Below are 18,491 nucleotides of genomic sequence, written 5' to 3'. Positions count from 1 at the left end.
ATGGGCAAAGCATGGATGGAAAGAGGAAGGGATGCAAACACAAACTGAGATTGATGTGTAATGGAACTAAAATACAAGATGTAGATTAAAATGATAAACCTTAATAAAAAAAAGAAAAAAACCCCATTCTGAATGGAAAGGAAATAAATAGGCAAGTCATGTTTGAACAATTTTAATGTCAGAAAACACTTTACAGAGTATTTGCTTTATTGCCATTCGGCCCAACTAGTCTGTGCCAGTATTTAAGCATCATTCCAGTCTCCTGTCACCCCTTTTCATGACAAACCTATCCTATTCCTTTGTCCATTCTTCCCTTTAGATGCAGCCTTTGTAATGCGCCTGAAATGGTTAATATGCTGTTTATTCAAAGCCCAAATGACGGGATAAAAACTGTGGATGGATAGCTCATTCTGGCGCTCAGCAACAAGGCTTTTCTCTTTGTCCGTCTCCAAGAAAGCGGCCCTAATTTTGCAGATCCTGGAGCTGCTTCGCATCTGAAGCCCCATCCGGTCGCTGCGCGCCTGTTTGTCACGGACCAGGACGGGTCCCCGACTTCTTTCGGCTGGTCCCCCAAGCCCACAATGTGAGCTCCTGCCCACAACACAGCTTTGCTCAGTCTTTCCAGCCAGCGCCCAGAGCATCAGCAGAAGCAGCTCTCCCTCCTGCTCCTTCGCCCGGCTCTCCATCCCTTGCTAATTCGCAATGAAACTCCACGTTAGTGCGGCTCTTTCTCCCCTACATTCCTGTTTACTGGGTCTTATGCTCCTGACCAGTAGTTCGGGTAAGTTGTCATTGTGTTTATTCAGCCCTGGATATTTCGTTTGGTTGGGGTGGGGGAGGTTGGGAAGAAAGAGACAGAAATGGAGGGGAAGAGAGCGAGGGTCGAGACTGAATCAGTAAGAGCCAGCCAAAACGATAAGGTTGTCATATTTTTTGTTCATTTAATAGCGAAATAAAAAGATGAAAAGATATGATCCAATATTGAATGTATGGATTATGCTTCCCAGAGTGCAATCCCTTATCAGGTTCATATTATCTGTTTACATACTAAGTATATATTTTTGCACAGACTGTTATATATTGTACTTGTCAGGGCAAATTCTGTTGTTACTGATTCGAATCAGATTGTGCATTCTTTAAAAAGACAGCCACACAGAGATCCAGCTTTCAGGGTGAAATGGAATGCTTGCTCTTTCCAGGTTGGTGACTGGGTGTGTCAAAATGTCCTCCCCATCAGATGTGTTTCCTCTGTGTTACATATCTTCACAGATCACAGGTCACATGACAGTGTACACAAAGCAGCGGCTAGTGGCTCTTCTGAGGTATCCCCAGCTCTCATTGTTTGTTTTGCTTCCACTAATGTTCACTCCAGAGTGGGAGGGAGTGTGGTGTTGATGGATAGAGTCTGTACCTCGGTGGATGGGGCAGGGTGCTGAACTTAAAATGTGAAGACGCTAGAAGCACAGATCAGACCAGGTCAACATCTACATTGAAAAAGAAAGGAGAAAAGACAGATTAATACCTGGGTTGATGGTGTTCCTCAGAACTGGTCCAACGACTGTACAAATCAGAATCAGGAATACGCCATTCAGCCCCTTGAGTCAAGATCATAGTGGTGCTGGAAAAGCACAGCAGGTCAAGCAGCATCCAAGGAGCAGGAAAATCGATGTTTTGGGCAAAAGCCCTTCATCAGGAATAGAGGCCCTTCAGCCCCTTAAGCCTGCTCCCATTCCATAAGGACCTGATTGTGGCCTCAGCTCGACTTATCTCTCCTATCCCCAATGACACCTGACTCCCTTGTTAGTCAAGTCTGTCTCTACTACTGCCTTAAAAATATCTTATGGACCCTCCCTCCACTGGTGCCTCTGGAAGAGAGCTCCAAAGACTGGCCCAGAGAGAAAGGTAAAGATGTTATATAACAAGGAAGAGGGAGGACCAGGGTAAACAAAACAGAGTGCCATTTGGCAAAGAGCCTTTCCCGCATTTGTCAATCTGCAGCTTTTTCTGGTATTTTGGAAGGTAGCTATTCTCCTGTGGAGGAATCACAGTTGAGCAGCTGATGTACATGCTCCAGTTTGAAAACACTATGTAGTTGGGGTAATCAGGTATCCAAGTAAAAATCTAACACCAATAGGGCCCTCACTAGTTGGAAAAAGAGTGAGCGCAGAAATACCACAAATTCCTGATGAAGGGCTTATTCCCGAAATGTCCTGCTCCTCGGATGCTACCTGTTCTGCTGTGCTTTTCCAGTGCCACCCTTTTTAACACAGACCTCACAGCCTGGCCAAATGAGAGCAAAGAATGGAAAACAAAGGAAAAGGAGGATAATATTATTAATTCTGTTTTTAGTCATTTGGTAGTACTGAAGCTGAGTATTGCTGAAATAGATAACTTTAATCTGAGCTTTTCATCTTGAGTTCATCAGGACATTCACAAGAATACCAATATAAAGGGGAACAACAATTTTTACCTCTGAGATGAAGGTGCTGATTGGTGGGTAGTGATTGGTCAAGGTGTTGCCATGGAAAGAGTACCAGTTAGACGATGACTGAGTATTAACTCTGCTAGGACCACTCTTCCCTCTGAGCTGCCCGGCTGCGGCCACTCTGAGGATCTGGGTATGGTGATCTGCATATCAATACCATCTCTGGCATTGAGTTCTGATTTGAAAATGTGTTGCTGGAAAAGCGCAGCAGGTCAGGCAGCATCCAGGGAACAGGAGAATCGACGTTTCGGGCATAAGCCCTTCTTCAGGAATGAGGAAAGTTTGTCCAGCAGGCTAAGATAAAAGGTAGGGAGGAGGGACTTGGGGGAGGGGCGTCGGAAATGTGATAGGTGGAAAGAGGTCAAGGTGAGGGTGATAGGTCAGACTGGGGTGGGGGCGGAGAGGTCAGGAAGAAGATTGCAGGTTAGGAAGGCGGTGCTGAATTCGATGGATTTGACTGAGACAAGGTGGGGGGAGGGGAAATGAGGAAACTGGTGAAATCCAAGTTCATCCCTTGTGGTTGGAGGGTTCCTAGGCGGAAGATGAGGCGCTCTTCCTCCAACCGTCGTGTTGTTGTGGTCTGGCGATGGAGGAGTCCAAAGATCTGCATATCCTTGGTGGAGTGGGAGGGAGAGTTGAAATGTTGAGCCACAGGGTGGTTGGGTTGGTTGGTCCGGGTGTCCCAGAGGTGTTCTCTGAAACGCTCCGCAAGTAGCCGGCCTGTCTCCCCAATATAGAGGAGGCCACATCGGGTGCAGAGGATGCAATAGATGATGTGTGTGGAGGTGCAGGTGAATCTGTGGCAGATATGGAAGTTTCCTTTGGGGCCTTGGAGGGAGGTGAGGGGGGAGGTGTGGGCGCAAATCTTGCACCTCCTGCGGTTGCAGGGGAAGGTGCCGGGAGTGGAGGTTGGGTTGGTGGGGGGTGTGGATCTGACGAGGGAGTCACGGAGGGAGTGGTCTTTACGGAATGCTGATAGGGGAGGGGAGGGAAATATATCCTTGGTGGTGGGGTCCGTTTGGAGGTGGCGGAAATGACGGCGGATGATGCGCTGTACATGGAGATTGGTGGGGTGGTAGGTGAGGACCAGTGGGGTTCTGTCCTGGTGGCGGTTGGAGGGGCGGGGCTCAAGGGCGGAGGAGTGGGAAGTGGAAGAGATGCGGTGGAGGGCATCGTCGACCACATCGGGGGGGAAAATTGTGGTCCTTGAAGAAGGAGGCCATCTGGGTTGTGCGTTTTTGGAACTGGTCCTCCTGGGAGCAGATGCGGCGGAGTCGAAGAAATTGGGAGAATGGGATGGCGTTTTTACAGGGGGCAGGATGGGAGGAGGTGTAGTCCAGGTAGCTGTGGGAGTCGGTCGGTTTGTAGTAGATGTCCGTGTTGATTCGGTTGCCTGAGATAGAGATAGAAAGGTCGAGGAAGGGGAGGGAGGAATCTGAAACTGTCCAGGTGAATTTGAGGTCGGGGTGGAAGGTGTTGGTGATGTGGATGAACTGTTCAACCTTCTCGTGGGAGCACGAGGCGGCGCCGATACAGTCATCGATGTAGCGGAGGAAGAGGTGGGGGGTGGGGCCAGTGTAGTTGCGGAAGATGGACTGTTCCACATATCCTACGAAGAGGCAGGCATAGCTGGGGCCCATGCGGGTGCCCATGGCTACTCCTTTCGTTTGGAGGGAGTGGGAGGATTAGAAAGAGAAGTTGTTCAGGGTGAGGACCAGTTCAGTCAGTCGAAGGAGGGTGTCAGTGGAAGGGTACTGGTCGGTACGGCGGGAAAGAAAGAAGCGGAGGGCTTTGAGTCCTTCATGATGGGGGATGGAGGTGTACAGGGACTGGATGTCCATGGTGAAGATGAGGCGTTGGGGACCGGGGAAGCGAAAATCATGGAGCAGGTGGAGGGCATGGGTGGTGTCCCGAACGTAGGTGGGGAGTTCTTGGACTAAGGGGGACAGGACGGTGTCAAGGTATGCGGAGATGAGTTCGGTGGGGCAGGAGCAGGCGGAGACAATGGGTCGGCCGGGGCAGTCAGGGTTGTGGATTTTGGGCAGGAGGTAGAAGCGGGCGGTGCGGGGTTGTGGGACTATGAGGTTGGAGGCGGTGGATGGGAGATCCCCCGAGGTGATGAGGTTATAGATGGTCTGGGAGATGATGGTTTGGTGGTGGAGGGTGGGGTCATGGTCAAGGGGGCAGTAGGAGGAGGTATCTGCGAGCTGGCGTTTGGCCTCAGCGGTGTAGAGGTCGGTGCGCCAAACTACTACCGCGCCTCCCTTGTCTGCTGGTTTGATAGTGAGGTTGGGGTTGCAACGGAGGGAGTGGAGGGCTGCGCGTTTCGAGGGTGAGAGGTTGGAGTGGGTGAGAGGGGTGGGGGAGTTCAGGTGGCGGTTAATATCGCGGCGGCAGTTGGCTATGAAGAGGTCGAGGGCAGGTAGGAGGCCAGCACGGGATGTCCAGGTGGATGGGGTGTGTTGGAGGCGTGAGAAGGGGTCGTCAGAGGGTGGGCGAGAGTCTTGGTTAAAGAAGTAGGCACGGAGGCCTGATTGCAAAGTCACAGCCATAGACTGATTTTAAAGGTCTGTGCAAAAGAATAAAAGATTTGCAGGAATGCCAGTCATGATACCCAGATCCCCGTAGAATTCTGCTCTGTCCATTCAAATGGTGGCATGGTGGGCTCAGTGGTTAGTGCTGCTGCCTCACAGCACCAGGGTTCAATTCCTGCCTCGGGAGACTGTCTGTGTGGAGTTTGCACATTCTTCCTGTGTCTGTGTGGGTTTCCTCCCACAATCCAAAGATGTGCAGGCCAGGTGAATTGGCTGTGCTAAATTGCCCAAAGTGTTAGGTGCAATTATTCAGGGGTAAATATAGGGCAGAGGAATGGGTTTGGTTGGGTTACTCTTCAGAGGGTTGGTGTGGACTTGTTGGGCTGAAGGGTCTGTTTCCAATACCATAGGGAATCTAATCTAAATAAAAACAATATGCTGCTTCTTTATTCTTCTTGTGAGAGTGGGCACACTCACATTTTCCAACATTAGACTCTAGCTGCCAATTTTTTGCCCACTCACATAACCCATTCATATCACTTTTGACAACTTACTTTCCTACCTATTTTGTACCATCAGCAAATTTAGCTACCATGTCTCTTAGCTCATCTACAAAATTTCCAATGTACCCTGACAAATGTCACCTAAATCAGCCCAAGTAGTCTTGTGAGTTTGTTAAATTGTTAAATCGTAATGGTAAATTCTGAAGCAAAATAAATTTATTATTTTAAGTAGGGTATTTTAAAGAATCTCACCTGAAAAAAATCTGACTTCATAATAATACGCACATCCAACAGAAATGAATATTCTTCAGTGTCAGCCCAATGATTCTCTCCACTCTCACTCAGAATGCTCCACACTAGAAACCTGACTGTGTACCCCAAACTGACATTCCAGTGCTGTGCTAAGGGTGTGCTGAGGATATCATCTTCCAGGCGAGATGTTAATCAATTCCCTTTTTCCCACTGAACTATTTTTAAGAAAAGCGGAGAGTTCCTGATATATAGTCATCGTCAACAAACACCAGTGAAACAGATAATCTGGACATGATCATCCCAGTGTTTGTGGCAATTTGGTGGATAAATATGGTAGCAATGTTCCCCTTATATATCCAAGGATTGTTATGGTGTAATGGTAGTATCCCTACCTCTGAACTAGGAGGTTGGGGTTCAAGTCCCACTTTCTCTGGAGGTGTATAATAATATCCCTGAGTAGGTTAATTAGGAAAATATCTAACAGTGCCTGGACTTTAAAAATTACTTTATTGGCTATAAAGCACTTTGGGACATCTTGAGACTGTGAAAGACACGATAAACGTGAAGATTTCTCCCAGAAGTACTACCATATATACTCGAGTAATAGTCGAATTTTTTTTGACTACTTTTTAAGGTTAAATTCATGGGGTCAACAATTACATAGATTTTCATGCCTGTCAAAAGTTATACCATATCATCAGCAAAAGCCCAATTAATCTCTATAATAAAGAGAAAAAAACCAAATTGCAGTAACTCTAAAAATCCACAGCAGAGCGCAATGGCTGGCACACGGACTCATAAATATTGATTTGTTAACTGTGAAGAACTAGGGTCGACTGTTACATTAGATATATGGAAAATTCCAGATTTTTTTGGCCAAAAATAGGGGGCTGACGTTTACATGAAATCGACCATTATATACAGTAACTCCACCTGGTGAACTGGATGAGTAGTTGCAACTTTGAATTGTCTGCCTGCAATTACTGATGTAAGTTTGAAATGAGTGCTAGTTAGCATAAAACCACAAGTCGTAGAAGCAGAAGTAGGCCATTCAGCCCATCAAGTCTGCTCTGCCATTCAATTAAATCATGGCTGCTTTGGTAATCCTCAACTCCCACTTTCCTGCCTTTTCCCATAACCCTTGGTTCCCATACTGATTGTAACACTGTCTATCTCAGCCTTGAATACACCCAATGACCCGGCCTCAATAGTTCTCTGTGGTAAAGAATTCCACAAATTTACTACCCTCAGAGAAAATAAATCCTATTTGCCTCTATCTTAAATGGACGACTTTTTACTGTGAGAGTATACCTTCTGGTCCTAGACTTTCAACAAGGGGAAACAACCTCTCCACATCAAGTCCCCTAAGAATCTTATGTTTCCATAAGCTCTCCGCTCATTCTTTTAAACACCAAGGAATACCTACTCAACCTCTCCTCATAAGAAAATCCCTCCAAACCCAAAATTAATCCAGTGCATCATCTTTGCCTCCACTGCCAGAGTATCTTTCCTTAGTTCAAGGGACCAAAATTGTTCACAGTGTCTAGATGTGGTCTGAATGCTCCCTTGTATCTTTTAGCAAGGCCTCGCTATTTGTATTTTCTATTCTCTTTGAAATAAACACCAACTCAGCCCATTTGCCTTCCTCATAACCTACTGAACTTGGATGCTAACTTTTGGGAGTCATGCATTTGGACCCCCAAACCCTGCAATGCTGCACCTTTCTCCATTTAAATAATATTCAGCTCCTGTATTCTTTGTGCCAAAGTGCAAAACCTCACATTCTCCAATATCTGCCAATAGCATCTGCCAAGTTTTTGCCCACTCACCTACCTGTCTATATTTCTCTGTGAACTCACTGTGTCATCCTCATCACTTGCCTTTCCATCTATTTTTGTGTCATTTTAAATCTGACGATAATACATTCACCAGGATACAGGAACATCGACTAGATACAAAACGACATGACCCTCTCTCACTAGTATCTTTACATACAGATAAGGAAGGACATCACTTCGACTGGGACAACACATCCATCCTAGGACAAGCCAAACAGACACACGCACAAGAATTCCTAGAAGCATGGCATTCCAACCGGAACTCAACGAACATATTGACTTGGACCCCATTTACCACCCCCCAGAGAAAAACAGGAAATGACATCACAATAGGAAATGACACCAACACAGGAAATGACATCACCAAACCAAAGAAACCCAAACATATAAATCGAAAGCAGGAAACATCAGCAGTGCTTCGTCCGGAGGCTCACTGAAGATGTTACCTAGTATGGTGATGAAACGTCTGAAAATGAACCTTCCAGCACAGCGAGCAAACCTTCATCCAGAACCTCAACCTGAGCTACAAATCTTCTCCAAACTCACTTGTACATTCACTTTCCTCATCCAAGTCATTAATGTAAATAGTTTTAAATAACCTGTTCAGATATTTTATGACATACCTCTAGAGTTTGTGGGACTTGAAACCTTCGGCCTTTTGGCTTAAAGGTAGAGAGACTGCCACTGCCCCCAAAAGCCCTTACATTGTTAATATTGTAAATAACTATAGACGCAGCACTTATACCTCCAGCACTCCATTCGTTATAGGTGGACTTGTAGAAAATGCCCACTTTACCCCACCTCTGTTTTCTACTGGTTAGCCAATCCTATATCCATGCTATATCACCCCCAACACCATGGGGTCATTTCTAGGGTTGAACAATTACCATTGTAGGAACATCAAGGAGCTCAGTGGGTCAAGAAAAGGACCTGTCACCTCCTCCTCAGGGCATCTATGGAAGGGCAATAAATACTGATCAATCTTATTTCTTTTAAAATAAATTGTCTAATTAAAAGGTAACAACAAAATCAGTTCTGAGGACGGGTCACTGGTCCCGAAAAGCTAACTGTGCTTTATCTCCACAGATCTGCCAGACCTGCTGAGCTTTCCAACAACTTCTGGTTTTGTTTCTGATTTCCAGCACCTGCAGTTCTTGTAGTTTTTTACAAAAATCAGTGGTTAGCACTGCTGCCTCACAGTTCCAGAGACCCGGGTTCAATTCCCACCTCAGGCAACTGATTGTGTGGAGTTTGCACATTCTCCCTGTGTCTACGTGGGTTTCCTCTGGGTGCTCCGGTTTCCTCCCACAGTCCAAAAATGTGCAGGTTAGGTGAATTGGCCATGCTAAATTGCCCCGTAGTGTTAGGGGCAGGGGTAAATGTACGGGAATGGAACCGGGTGGGTTGCGGGTTGGTGTGGACTTGTTGGGCCAAAAGGCCTGTTTCCACACTGAAAGTAATTTAATCTAATCTAAAAAAAAATCCCATGTTGACTACAGTCCATACTGCAAATTGTAATAATTCAATGATCAATCAGAAAATGAATCCAAGTTGTGAAGATATTTTCACTAAGGGCATGTTAGTTTTTGTATCAATTACGGGAGTAGAGTGTGTTCTCGATTTAGGTCTGATAGGTAAATCATCTAAGGTTGCAAGAAAGCCTGAAATGAGAATTAGGCAATTAAACAGTTACTTGGTAGTGTAGAATGTGGATGTTGATAGGATCAGAGACCTGTTACTGACACGTTACAGACGGAAACAACAATGCCAAATGCTAAATTTGGAAAGGTCAGAATATTTTACACTACAAGGGAAGAAAAGGGTGATTTGTTTGGCAAGTTGACTGATTGGTTTGCCATTGCTTTCTCCATGGCAATGCCTCAGCCAATTAGTGTCAACTTATTGATCAGTCTTTTGTAGTAAAAACTGTTGTGATTTCAAATTTGCATTTTTGTATTTTCCCTGAGGGTGCAAGAGAAGAGAAGCTTCACCTTCACCTTCCACACTCACAACCACTTCCATCTAGATGACAGCAGCAGATACATGGGAACATCACCTCCTGCAAGTTCCCCTCTGAGCCACACACCATCCTGACTTGGAAATATATCGCCATTCCTTCACTGTCGCTGGGTCAAACTCCTGGAATTCCCTCCCTAAGAGCAGGTGGACTGCAACAGTTCAAGAAGGCAGCTCACCACCACCTTCTCAAGGGCAACAATAGGGACAGGCAAATAAATACTGGCCCAACTAGTGATGACCACATCCTGTGATTGAATAAAATAAATATATAGAGCTACCAATCACAACTCATTCCACAGTTCATGCAGATCAATATCAGGCATTTATTCCATTCCAGAAGATCCAAATCTCTCTAACCGTATGTAACCCCCTTCCAGAACATATCTGGTCCACAAATACCTCTGTAACCCTCGACCAAGGATGATTCATTTATTTTCTGAAAACATTTCTCGACTAGTCTATTCCACGTATTCAGCTTCAAGCGACAGCAGTGAATGGTGCTGTCATTCTGCTTGTTGTTACCTCCCTGTCCAAATCCACCATCATACTGGTTAGAAACAGTGACATTCCTAAATCCGACAACAGATGGCCTTGCCATTTAAAGCACTGAAGGACAATATAATTCAGGGAAAGCACTTGGCATCCTTTCTTGCATTTAGAAATTGGCCATGCTAAATTGCCCACAGTGTTAGTCAGGGGTAAATATAGGGTAGGGGAATGGCTTTGGGTGGGTTTCTCTTCGGAGGGGCGGTGTGGACTTGTTGGGCCGAAGGGCCTGTTTCCACACAAAAAAAGAAATGACAATTTGCATTTAGATAACACCAAGTAAAACATTCCCTCACAAAACGTTGGAGGGATTTATTCAGCCACAGGTATTGGCATGAATACAAGGATGAAGATTTTAGGAGAGGTGATCAAAGGTATGGTCAAAGTAGTGGTATATTAAACAGCGAAGAAGGTTGCCTCAGAGTACAATGGGACCTTGATCAGATGGGCCAATGGATTGAGTTTAATTTAGATAAATGTGAGGTGATGCATTTTGGAAAACAAATCAGAGCACGACTTATACATGTTATGGTCCTGGGGAGTGTTGCTGAACAAAGAGACCTTGGAGTGCAGGTTCATAGCTCCTTGAAAGTAAAGTTCCAGGTAGATAGGACGGTGAAGCAGGCGTTTGGTATGTTTTCCTTTATTGGTCAGAGCATTGAGTATAGGAGTTGGACATTGGTTAGGCCACTTTTGAAAACTTGTGTGCAATTCTGGTCTCCTTCCTATCAGAATGATGTTGTGAAACATGAAATGGTTCAGAAAAGAATTAAAAGAGTGTTGCCAGGGTTGATGGATTTGAGCTGTAGGGAGAGGCTGAACAGGCTGGGGCTGTTTTCCCTGGAGCATTGGAGACTGAGGGGTGACCTTATGGAGGGTTATAAAATCATGAGGGGCATGGATAGGCTAAATAGACAAAGTATTTTCCCTGGGATGGGGTAGTCCAGAATTACAGGGCATAGGTTTTGGGTGAGAGGGGAAAGAATTAAAGGGATCTCGGGGCAACCTTTTCACACAGAGGGTGGTGTGTGTATGGAATGAGCTGCCAGAGGAAGTGGTGGAGGCTGGTACAATTACAGCATTTAAAAGGCATCTGGATGGGTATATGAACAGGAAAGATTTGGAGGGATATGGGCCAAGTGCTGGCAAATGGGACGAGATTAGCTTAGGATATCTAGTCAGCAAACACAAGTTGGACTGAAGTGTCTGTTTCCATGCTGTACATCTCTATGACTCTATGACTCAAGTGGCTATTATGCTTCTTAAAGAAGATTTCACTGGTGGAAAGCAATTCCAGGGCTTGGGGCCCAGGCAGCTGAAGGTACACATGAGCATGTGACCACATCAATTAGAAGCAGGAAAAAGCTATTCAGCCCTTCCAGCCTGCTGTGCCATTTGATAGGTTTGAAGCTGATCTGATTGTAGCCCCTTCTTGGACCTCTCCATCTCCATCAACAGTGACTGACTCAACACTAACATGCACTACAAACCCACCGACTCCCACAGTGACCTGGATTACACCTCCTCCCACCCTGCCCGCTGTAAAAACGCTATCCTGTACTCCCAATTCCTCCGCCTCCCATCAAAGTTCCATCAAAGAACACACTAGATGGCCTCCTTCTTTAAAGACCACGGTTTCCCCTCCCACGTGGTGGTTAATGATGCCCTCCAGCACATCTGATCTACTTCCCGCACCTCTGCCCTGGAACCCCAGACTTCCAACCGCAACATGGACAGACCCCCCCCTCCACCACCCGTCCACCCAGTCCTCACCTTCCACCCCACAAATTTCCATATACATCATATCATCCTCCGCCATTTCTGCCACCTACAAATGGACCCTACCACCAGAGATATATTTCCCTCCCCACGCCATCCGCTTTCCATAAAGACCATTCCCACTGCAACTCCTTTGTCAGGTCCACGCAACCCACCAATGCACCCTCCTCTCCTGGGACCTTCCACTGCTACCACAGGCATTGCCACCTGCACCCAAACCTCGCCCCTCACCTCCTTCCAAGTCCCCAGAGGAGTGTTCCACATCCATCACAGTTTCACTTGCACTTCCACACGTCATTTACTGTAACTGTTGCTCCCGATGCGGTCTCCTCTTTTTTGGGGAGGCAGGATGCCTACTTGCACAATGCTTCAGAGAACATCTTCGGGATGTCTCCGCCAACCAACCCCACCACCCCGTAGTAGAACGCTTCAACTCCCCCTTCCATTCTGCTAAGGACATGCAGGTCCTGGGTCTCCTCCATCGCCACTCCCGAACCACCCAACACCTGGATGAAGAACGCCTCATCTTCCACCTCGGGACCTTCCAACCCCATGGCATCCATGTGGATTTCACCAATTTCCTCATTTCCCCCCTCCCCCCACCTTATCCCAGTTCCAATCTTCCAACTCGGCACCGCCATCATGACCTGTCCTACCTGTCCATCTGCCTTTCCACCTACCCACTCCACCGTCCTCTCCGACCTATCACCTTTACCCCCACCTGCATCTACCTATTGCACTCTCAGCTACCTTCCCTCCAAACCTCCCCCCTCCCATTTATCTCTCCGCCCCGAGTCTCACAGCCTCATTCCTGATGAAGGGCTTATGCCCAAAATGTTGATTCTCCTGCTCCTCCGATGCTGCCTGACCTGCTGTGCTTTTCCAGCACCGCACTCTCAACTCTAATCCCCAGCATCTGCAGTCCTCACTTTTGCCAGATTGTAGCCTCAACTCTAGTTTCCCACTGAATTTTTGATTTGTTTGTTGGTCAAGAATCTATCTACCTCAGCTTTTATAGTATTCAATAACCCCACTTCCTCCCCTCTCTGGGCAAGAGATTTCCTCACTGTCATGACTCTCTGAGACAAAACATCCTCTTCATCTCTGTCTTAAATGGGGGGGACCCTTAGTTTTAAGCTATTCCCTCCTCTCTAGTCTTGCCTACAAGAGGAAACATCCATTCAGTATTCAACCTGTCAAGCTCCCTCAACATCTTGCCTGTATGTAGATTATTTTAGGTAATGGACCAATGAATATTGGGCATACACATTGGAGTCCAGGAAAATAGATATCTTGGAGAGTTATGGGGCTAGAGCAGATTATAGCAATATGGAAGTGATGGATGGATTTCAACACGAAGATGAGAAGTTTAAATTTGAGGCTTAATGTGAGCCAACATAAGTCAGCATTTCTCTCTGTACCTAACCTCTCTCTATCAGCACAAATAATTATTTGACGGGCTAATGTAGCACAGATGGGGCAGCAACAATTGACTTTAGCATCTCCTCATTAATGAAGCCAAAAATCAGCTAAAGATACACTGAACCTTCTCTGACTGGAAAATGAATGGCTATGCTTCAAATAGGTTCTAGCTGAGTAATACCCCCACAGTGGAATGTCCTTTTGCCACTCATTGCCCATTCTCACATATAAGTATTGGTTAAGTAGTAGCGGTTTCCTGTGGAATATTGCTCCGGGAATAACTGGATTCCAGAGGAATGGATAGCTTCTGAGATGTATAACAGAGAAACATAATCTAGTCCCATTTGCCAGCATAGAGGCCCATATCCCTCTAAAGTCAAGATTAGAGTGGTGCTGGAAAAGCACAGCAGGTCAGGCAGCATCCAAGGAGCAGGTAAATCGACATTTCAGGCAAAAGCCCTTCATCAGGAATGAAGCCATCAGGAAGGCCTCTGTGAAAATGTTGTCCATTAGGCCCTTTTTAAATCTTTTCCCTCTCACCCTAAACATATATCCTCTAGTTCTGGACTCCCCTACTGTGGGGAAAAGACCTTGATGATTCGCCCTATCCATGCCCCTCTGATTTTATAAACCTCTATAAGGTCATCCCTCAGCCTCCAACACTCCAGAGAAAATAGCCCCAGCCTTTTCAGCCTCTCTCTGTAACTCAAACCCTCCAACGCTGGCAACATCCTTGTAAATCTTTTCTGACACAACAGCTTACCTACAGCAGGGAGACCAGAACTGAACGCAGTATTCCAAAAGTGGCCTAACCAATGTCCTGTGCAACCACAACATGACCTACCAACTCCCATATTCTATGCACTGACCAATAAAGGCAAGTTTACCAAATGCCTTCTTCACTGGGGCTGCGGCCCAAAACATCGATTTTCGGATGCTGCCTGATCTGCTGTACTTTTCCAGCAAAACACTCTTAACTCTGATCTCCAGCATCTGCAGACCTCACTTTCTCCTTCTCCATTACCCTGTCTACCTGAACTCTACTTTCAAAGTACCATGAACCTGCACCCAAGATCTTTTTGTTCAGCAACATACCCCAGGACCTTACCATTAAATGTATAAGTCCTGCCCTGATGTGCCTTACCAAAATGCAGCACCTCACATTTATCTAAACTGAACTCCATCTGTTACTCCTTGGCCCATTTGCCCATCAAATCAAGATATTCTGGTCATCATTTCATCATTCGCAAAACCGTTAAGGGTTTAATAAAACCCAAAAGGATTGAGCGATTATTTAACCACTTAGGGCCTAATCATTGGGCCCAGTTATTTTGTATTTGCTCCTGAGATGTGGGGATTTCTCAGGAGGCCAGCATTTGCCACCCATCCTTAATTTGCTGGAGAACAGTTAAGAGTCACCCACTAGGAAGATGGTCATGTGTCAGCCAGACCAAGTAAAAGTGGCAGGTTTCTTCAGGAGATTAGCAAACCAGATGGGTATTTAAAGTAATTTATGATAGTGTCATGACTATTATTAAGACTCATCTCAAGTCAAGATGTTTTTAAAAACAATTAATCAAACTTAAGTTCCACCAGCTGCCGATGGAAGACAAACACTATCTTTGGCTGCCATCAGACTGGGCATCTGGATTATTAGTCCAGTGATATTGCCACTAATCTACCACCTCCCCATACTAACTCTCATTCCTTCCAGCTCAACCACACTCTCATTCCCTCCCTTCCCAGACTCACTTTATCCCTCCTCTACTCACCCTCCATGCACCATCTTCAATGCTGATTCACTTCATTGCCCAGTCCCACTATTCCATAGTTTCAGTCAAATGTTCTACTCCCTCCACCCTCTCACTTCTTCCTTCCCTTAAGCATTGGTTAGAAAAGCTACATTTGCCCCTTGACATGCTACCACACAAGATACAGTACCGGTTAGATATAGTGAAATACTCAATCTGCATTATTCCACAGAAACATTGGACAGCACAGAAAGAGGTCATTTTCCCCACTGAATATATGCTAACTTTTCCAAAGAACAATCAAATTATTCCCATTCCACTCTCATTCCCACATCCAGTCAAATTTACTTTTCCCTCAACTTATATTCAATTCTTCTCTGAAGGATCTAATTAAATATTTATTTTCATTATCCTATTAGACAGTGCCTACTTGGAATTTGGGAGTAAAGTTTTAACAATAGGCTTTCAATAGCTGAAATGTTAAAGATCCTTTAATCTCCCCAGGAAAGACTGAAGAAGGATTTCCTAATAGGGACACAGTAAATGCAGTGCAAGGAGATTGATGTAGAGCATAATCATCTGCTAGGGTACAGTCCTGACCCTCTAAAGAAATAATTCTGGCTGTTTTATAATATTTTAAGATACTGTGTTAAATACAGAATAAAGGTCCCTTGACACTGTTCCCATCAAGCCCTCACAAGGTAGGTACTACACAAGGTTAGATAGAGAGTAATGCTACCTCTACTGTTTTAAAATGACAATAAAACCTCCTCGACACTATGCCCATTAAACACCCCCTGGTCAGGGACACGTGGTCAGACACTGAGCAAAGTTTCTTCCACACTTCAAAACTGAAAGTAAATGGAAAGTAAAACTCCCACAATATTGTCTCCATCGCATACTCCTGGGACAGGTATGGCATGGAATCAGATACACAGTAAAACTCACTCTCCTGTCCCTATCAAACACTCCCAGGACAGGGACAACACAGGAGTAGATACAGAGTAAAGCAGAGTATTCTGTCCCCATCAAGTACTCATGAGACAGGGTTAATACAGTTTGATATAGGGTAAAGCTCCCTCTATTCTTTTAAACTGAAAGTAGTTCTCCCTCAACATTGTCCTTATCAACCACACCCTGGACAGGTACAGCATAGGACTGGATACAGAGTAAAGCTCTCTCTTCGTACTCCAGGATAGATACAGCACAGGGTTAGATCCAGTATAAATCCTTCACTACACTGTCCCAAACTAATATTCTGAGGCTAGAGACAAACAAGGTTAGATAAAGAGTAATGCTTTCTCTGCCCCCCCCCCCTATCAAATACTCCGAGGACCAGTACAAAGCGTTAGATATATGGTAAAACAGCCTCTACTTTTTTCAACTGCAAGTAAAGCTTACTTTACTATTCCCAATAATAATAATGAACAGGTGAATCAAGCATTGGTTCTGAGGGATAGTTTACAGTCTATGGCCCAAATAATAGTTATTTTTATGACTGTAAGGAATAAAGTAAATGCATTGTGTCACAAACTAAAATTGGAGATTTTGACATAGTAACTATCAATATGGCATGGCTACAGGATGGTCTGGACTGGGAACTACATTCCCCAGATTCTAAAATTTACAGGATAGACAGGGGAAACTGCAGAGGAGGTGGAAGAGCCCCACTTATTAAAATAAAATTACTTCAATGTTGAAGGAGGAGATAATGAGGGGAAAGCATTCAGTGGAGACCTTTTGGGTGGAATGGAGGAACAGTAAAGGATCTAAAGCTGTAATAGGTGTATAAATCCCCTGTTAGCAGGTGTGAAGTGCTTGATTTATAAATGCAGAAGTTGGCACATGTGTAGCAGTCAGAGTGGTTTAAATGAGAAATTTAAACTTTAATGTAGATTGGGAGAGGCAGTCAAGCATTTGTCAGAAAGGTAGTGAATGTCCAGAGTGTGTTCGGGATAATTTCCAACAGCAATATGTCCTCAAAGCAAAAAGGGGTCAAGCAATATTGGAGCTAGTAATGAATAATGAACCAGATTTAATCAATTATCTAAAGAATATTTATCAAATAGTGATCATAACATGTTTGAGTTCAATGTAGTATTTGAAAGCAAAAAGCATGAATCATTTACTAGAATTTTATATTGAGGTAGAGCTGACTTTAATGAGATGAGACAGGGACTGTTCATAGTAAACTGGGAAAATCTGGGAATGAATCAAACAACTGAAGTATTGTGGAGGATGTTTCAAGAATCAGAACGTAATACAAAACCAGTTTATACCCTGACGTGGAAAAGTTTCACTTCACAAAAAAAGCCATCAACAACTAAAGTGATAAGAGATCACATAAAATTAAAAGAAAGAGCTGACAAAAATGTAAATAATAGCACAGACCCTGCTGAATGGAAAAGATACAAAGACTAACAAAAGGCCACACACTATAGAACTTCTAGAAGGGATTTTGAAAGGAAATTTTCAAGGAACATTAAAATCAATCAGCAGAAATTTTATAGTTACGAAAAGGGAAAGGAGGTGCTCAGCAGTAATGTTGGTCCATGAAAGAATGTGGGGACATTGTCAAGGACTACCAATAATAGCAGACATGTTTAATAATTACTTTGTCTCAGTATTTACTGTAGAAAAGAAGGATAGCTTGCTCGAAATTAATAGTGGATCAGGGACAGGGACTGAATAAAATTCATGTAAGTAAAATATCAATAATGAGGAAATTAATGGAAGTAAAGATTGGCAAATCCCCAAGACCTGATGGTTTCCATCCAAGGGTGTTAAAGGAAATAGAGGAGCACATTATAGAGTCCCTAACCTTAATCTTTCAGAGTTCCTCAGACACAGGAGTTGTCCCTCTGGATTGTAAAATTACATTTCATTTTTTATCAAGGATGAAAAACCAGGGACCTACAGACCAGTTAGCCTAACATCTGTTGTGGCAAGATTATTGGAGTCTATAATCAAGGGTAGGGTATTGGACCACCTCAAAATTTTTCAGTTAATCAGGGAGAGCCAGCATAGATTCATGACAGATTGGTCATGCCTGACAAACTTCAGAGAATTTTTTAAAAAGGTAACTAAGGGGAATGTCTATGGATGCTGTATATATGTTGTTAAACTTGAAAGGGTGCAGAGAAGATTTACAAGGATGGTTCCAAGGTTGGAGGAGAGGCAGAGCAGACTGGGATTAGTTTCCCTGGTGTGTCAAAGGCTGAGGGGTGACGTGATAGAGTTTATAAAATCATGAGACCCATGGATAGGATGAATTATCAAGGTCTTTTTCTCAGGAGGGGGGATTCCAAAACTAGAACACATAGATTTAAGATGAGGGGGGAAAGATATAAAATAAATTTAAG

General features: G+C 44.6%; 1 protein-coding gene across 2 annotated transcripts in view; it reads left to right on the top strand.

Annotated features, from left to right (window-relative positions):
• The first annotated feature begins 357 nt into the window (after positions 1-357).
• Positions 358-18,491, top strand: part of scn2b (sodium channel, voltage-gated, type II, beta) — a 28,686-nt gene continuing 10,552 nt past the window's right edge. For both annotated transcript variants that reach the window (XM_043676520.2, XM_043676521.2), the window contains exon 1: positions 358-781. In XM_043676520.2, the coding sequence (XP_043532455.1) occupies positions 703-781 (79 nt within the window). In that variant the 5' untranslated portion in view covers positions 358-702. The remainder of the gene's footprint in view (positions 782-18,491) is intronic.

Source organism: Chiloscyllium plagiosum, unplaced genomic scaffold (genome assembly GCF_037043375.1).
Source record: "Chiloscyllium plagiosum isolate Xiang-an unplaced genomic scaffold, Cpla_swu_hap1 HiC_scaffold_29, whole genome shotgun sequence".
In the NCBI taxonomy this organism is placed as follows: Eukaryota; Metazoa; Chordata; class Chondrichthyes; order Orectolobiformes; family Hemiscylliidae; genus Chiloscyllium; species Chiloscyllium plagiosum.
Note: the sequence above shows the minus strand (reverse complement) of the source record. Positions and strands in the feature narration are given on the sequence as shown.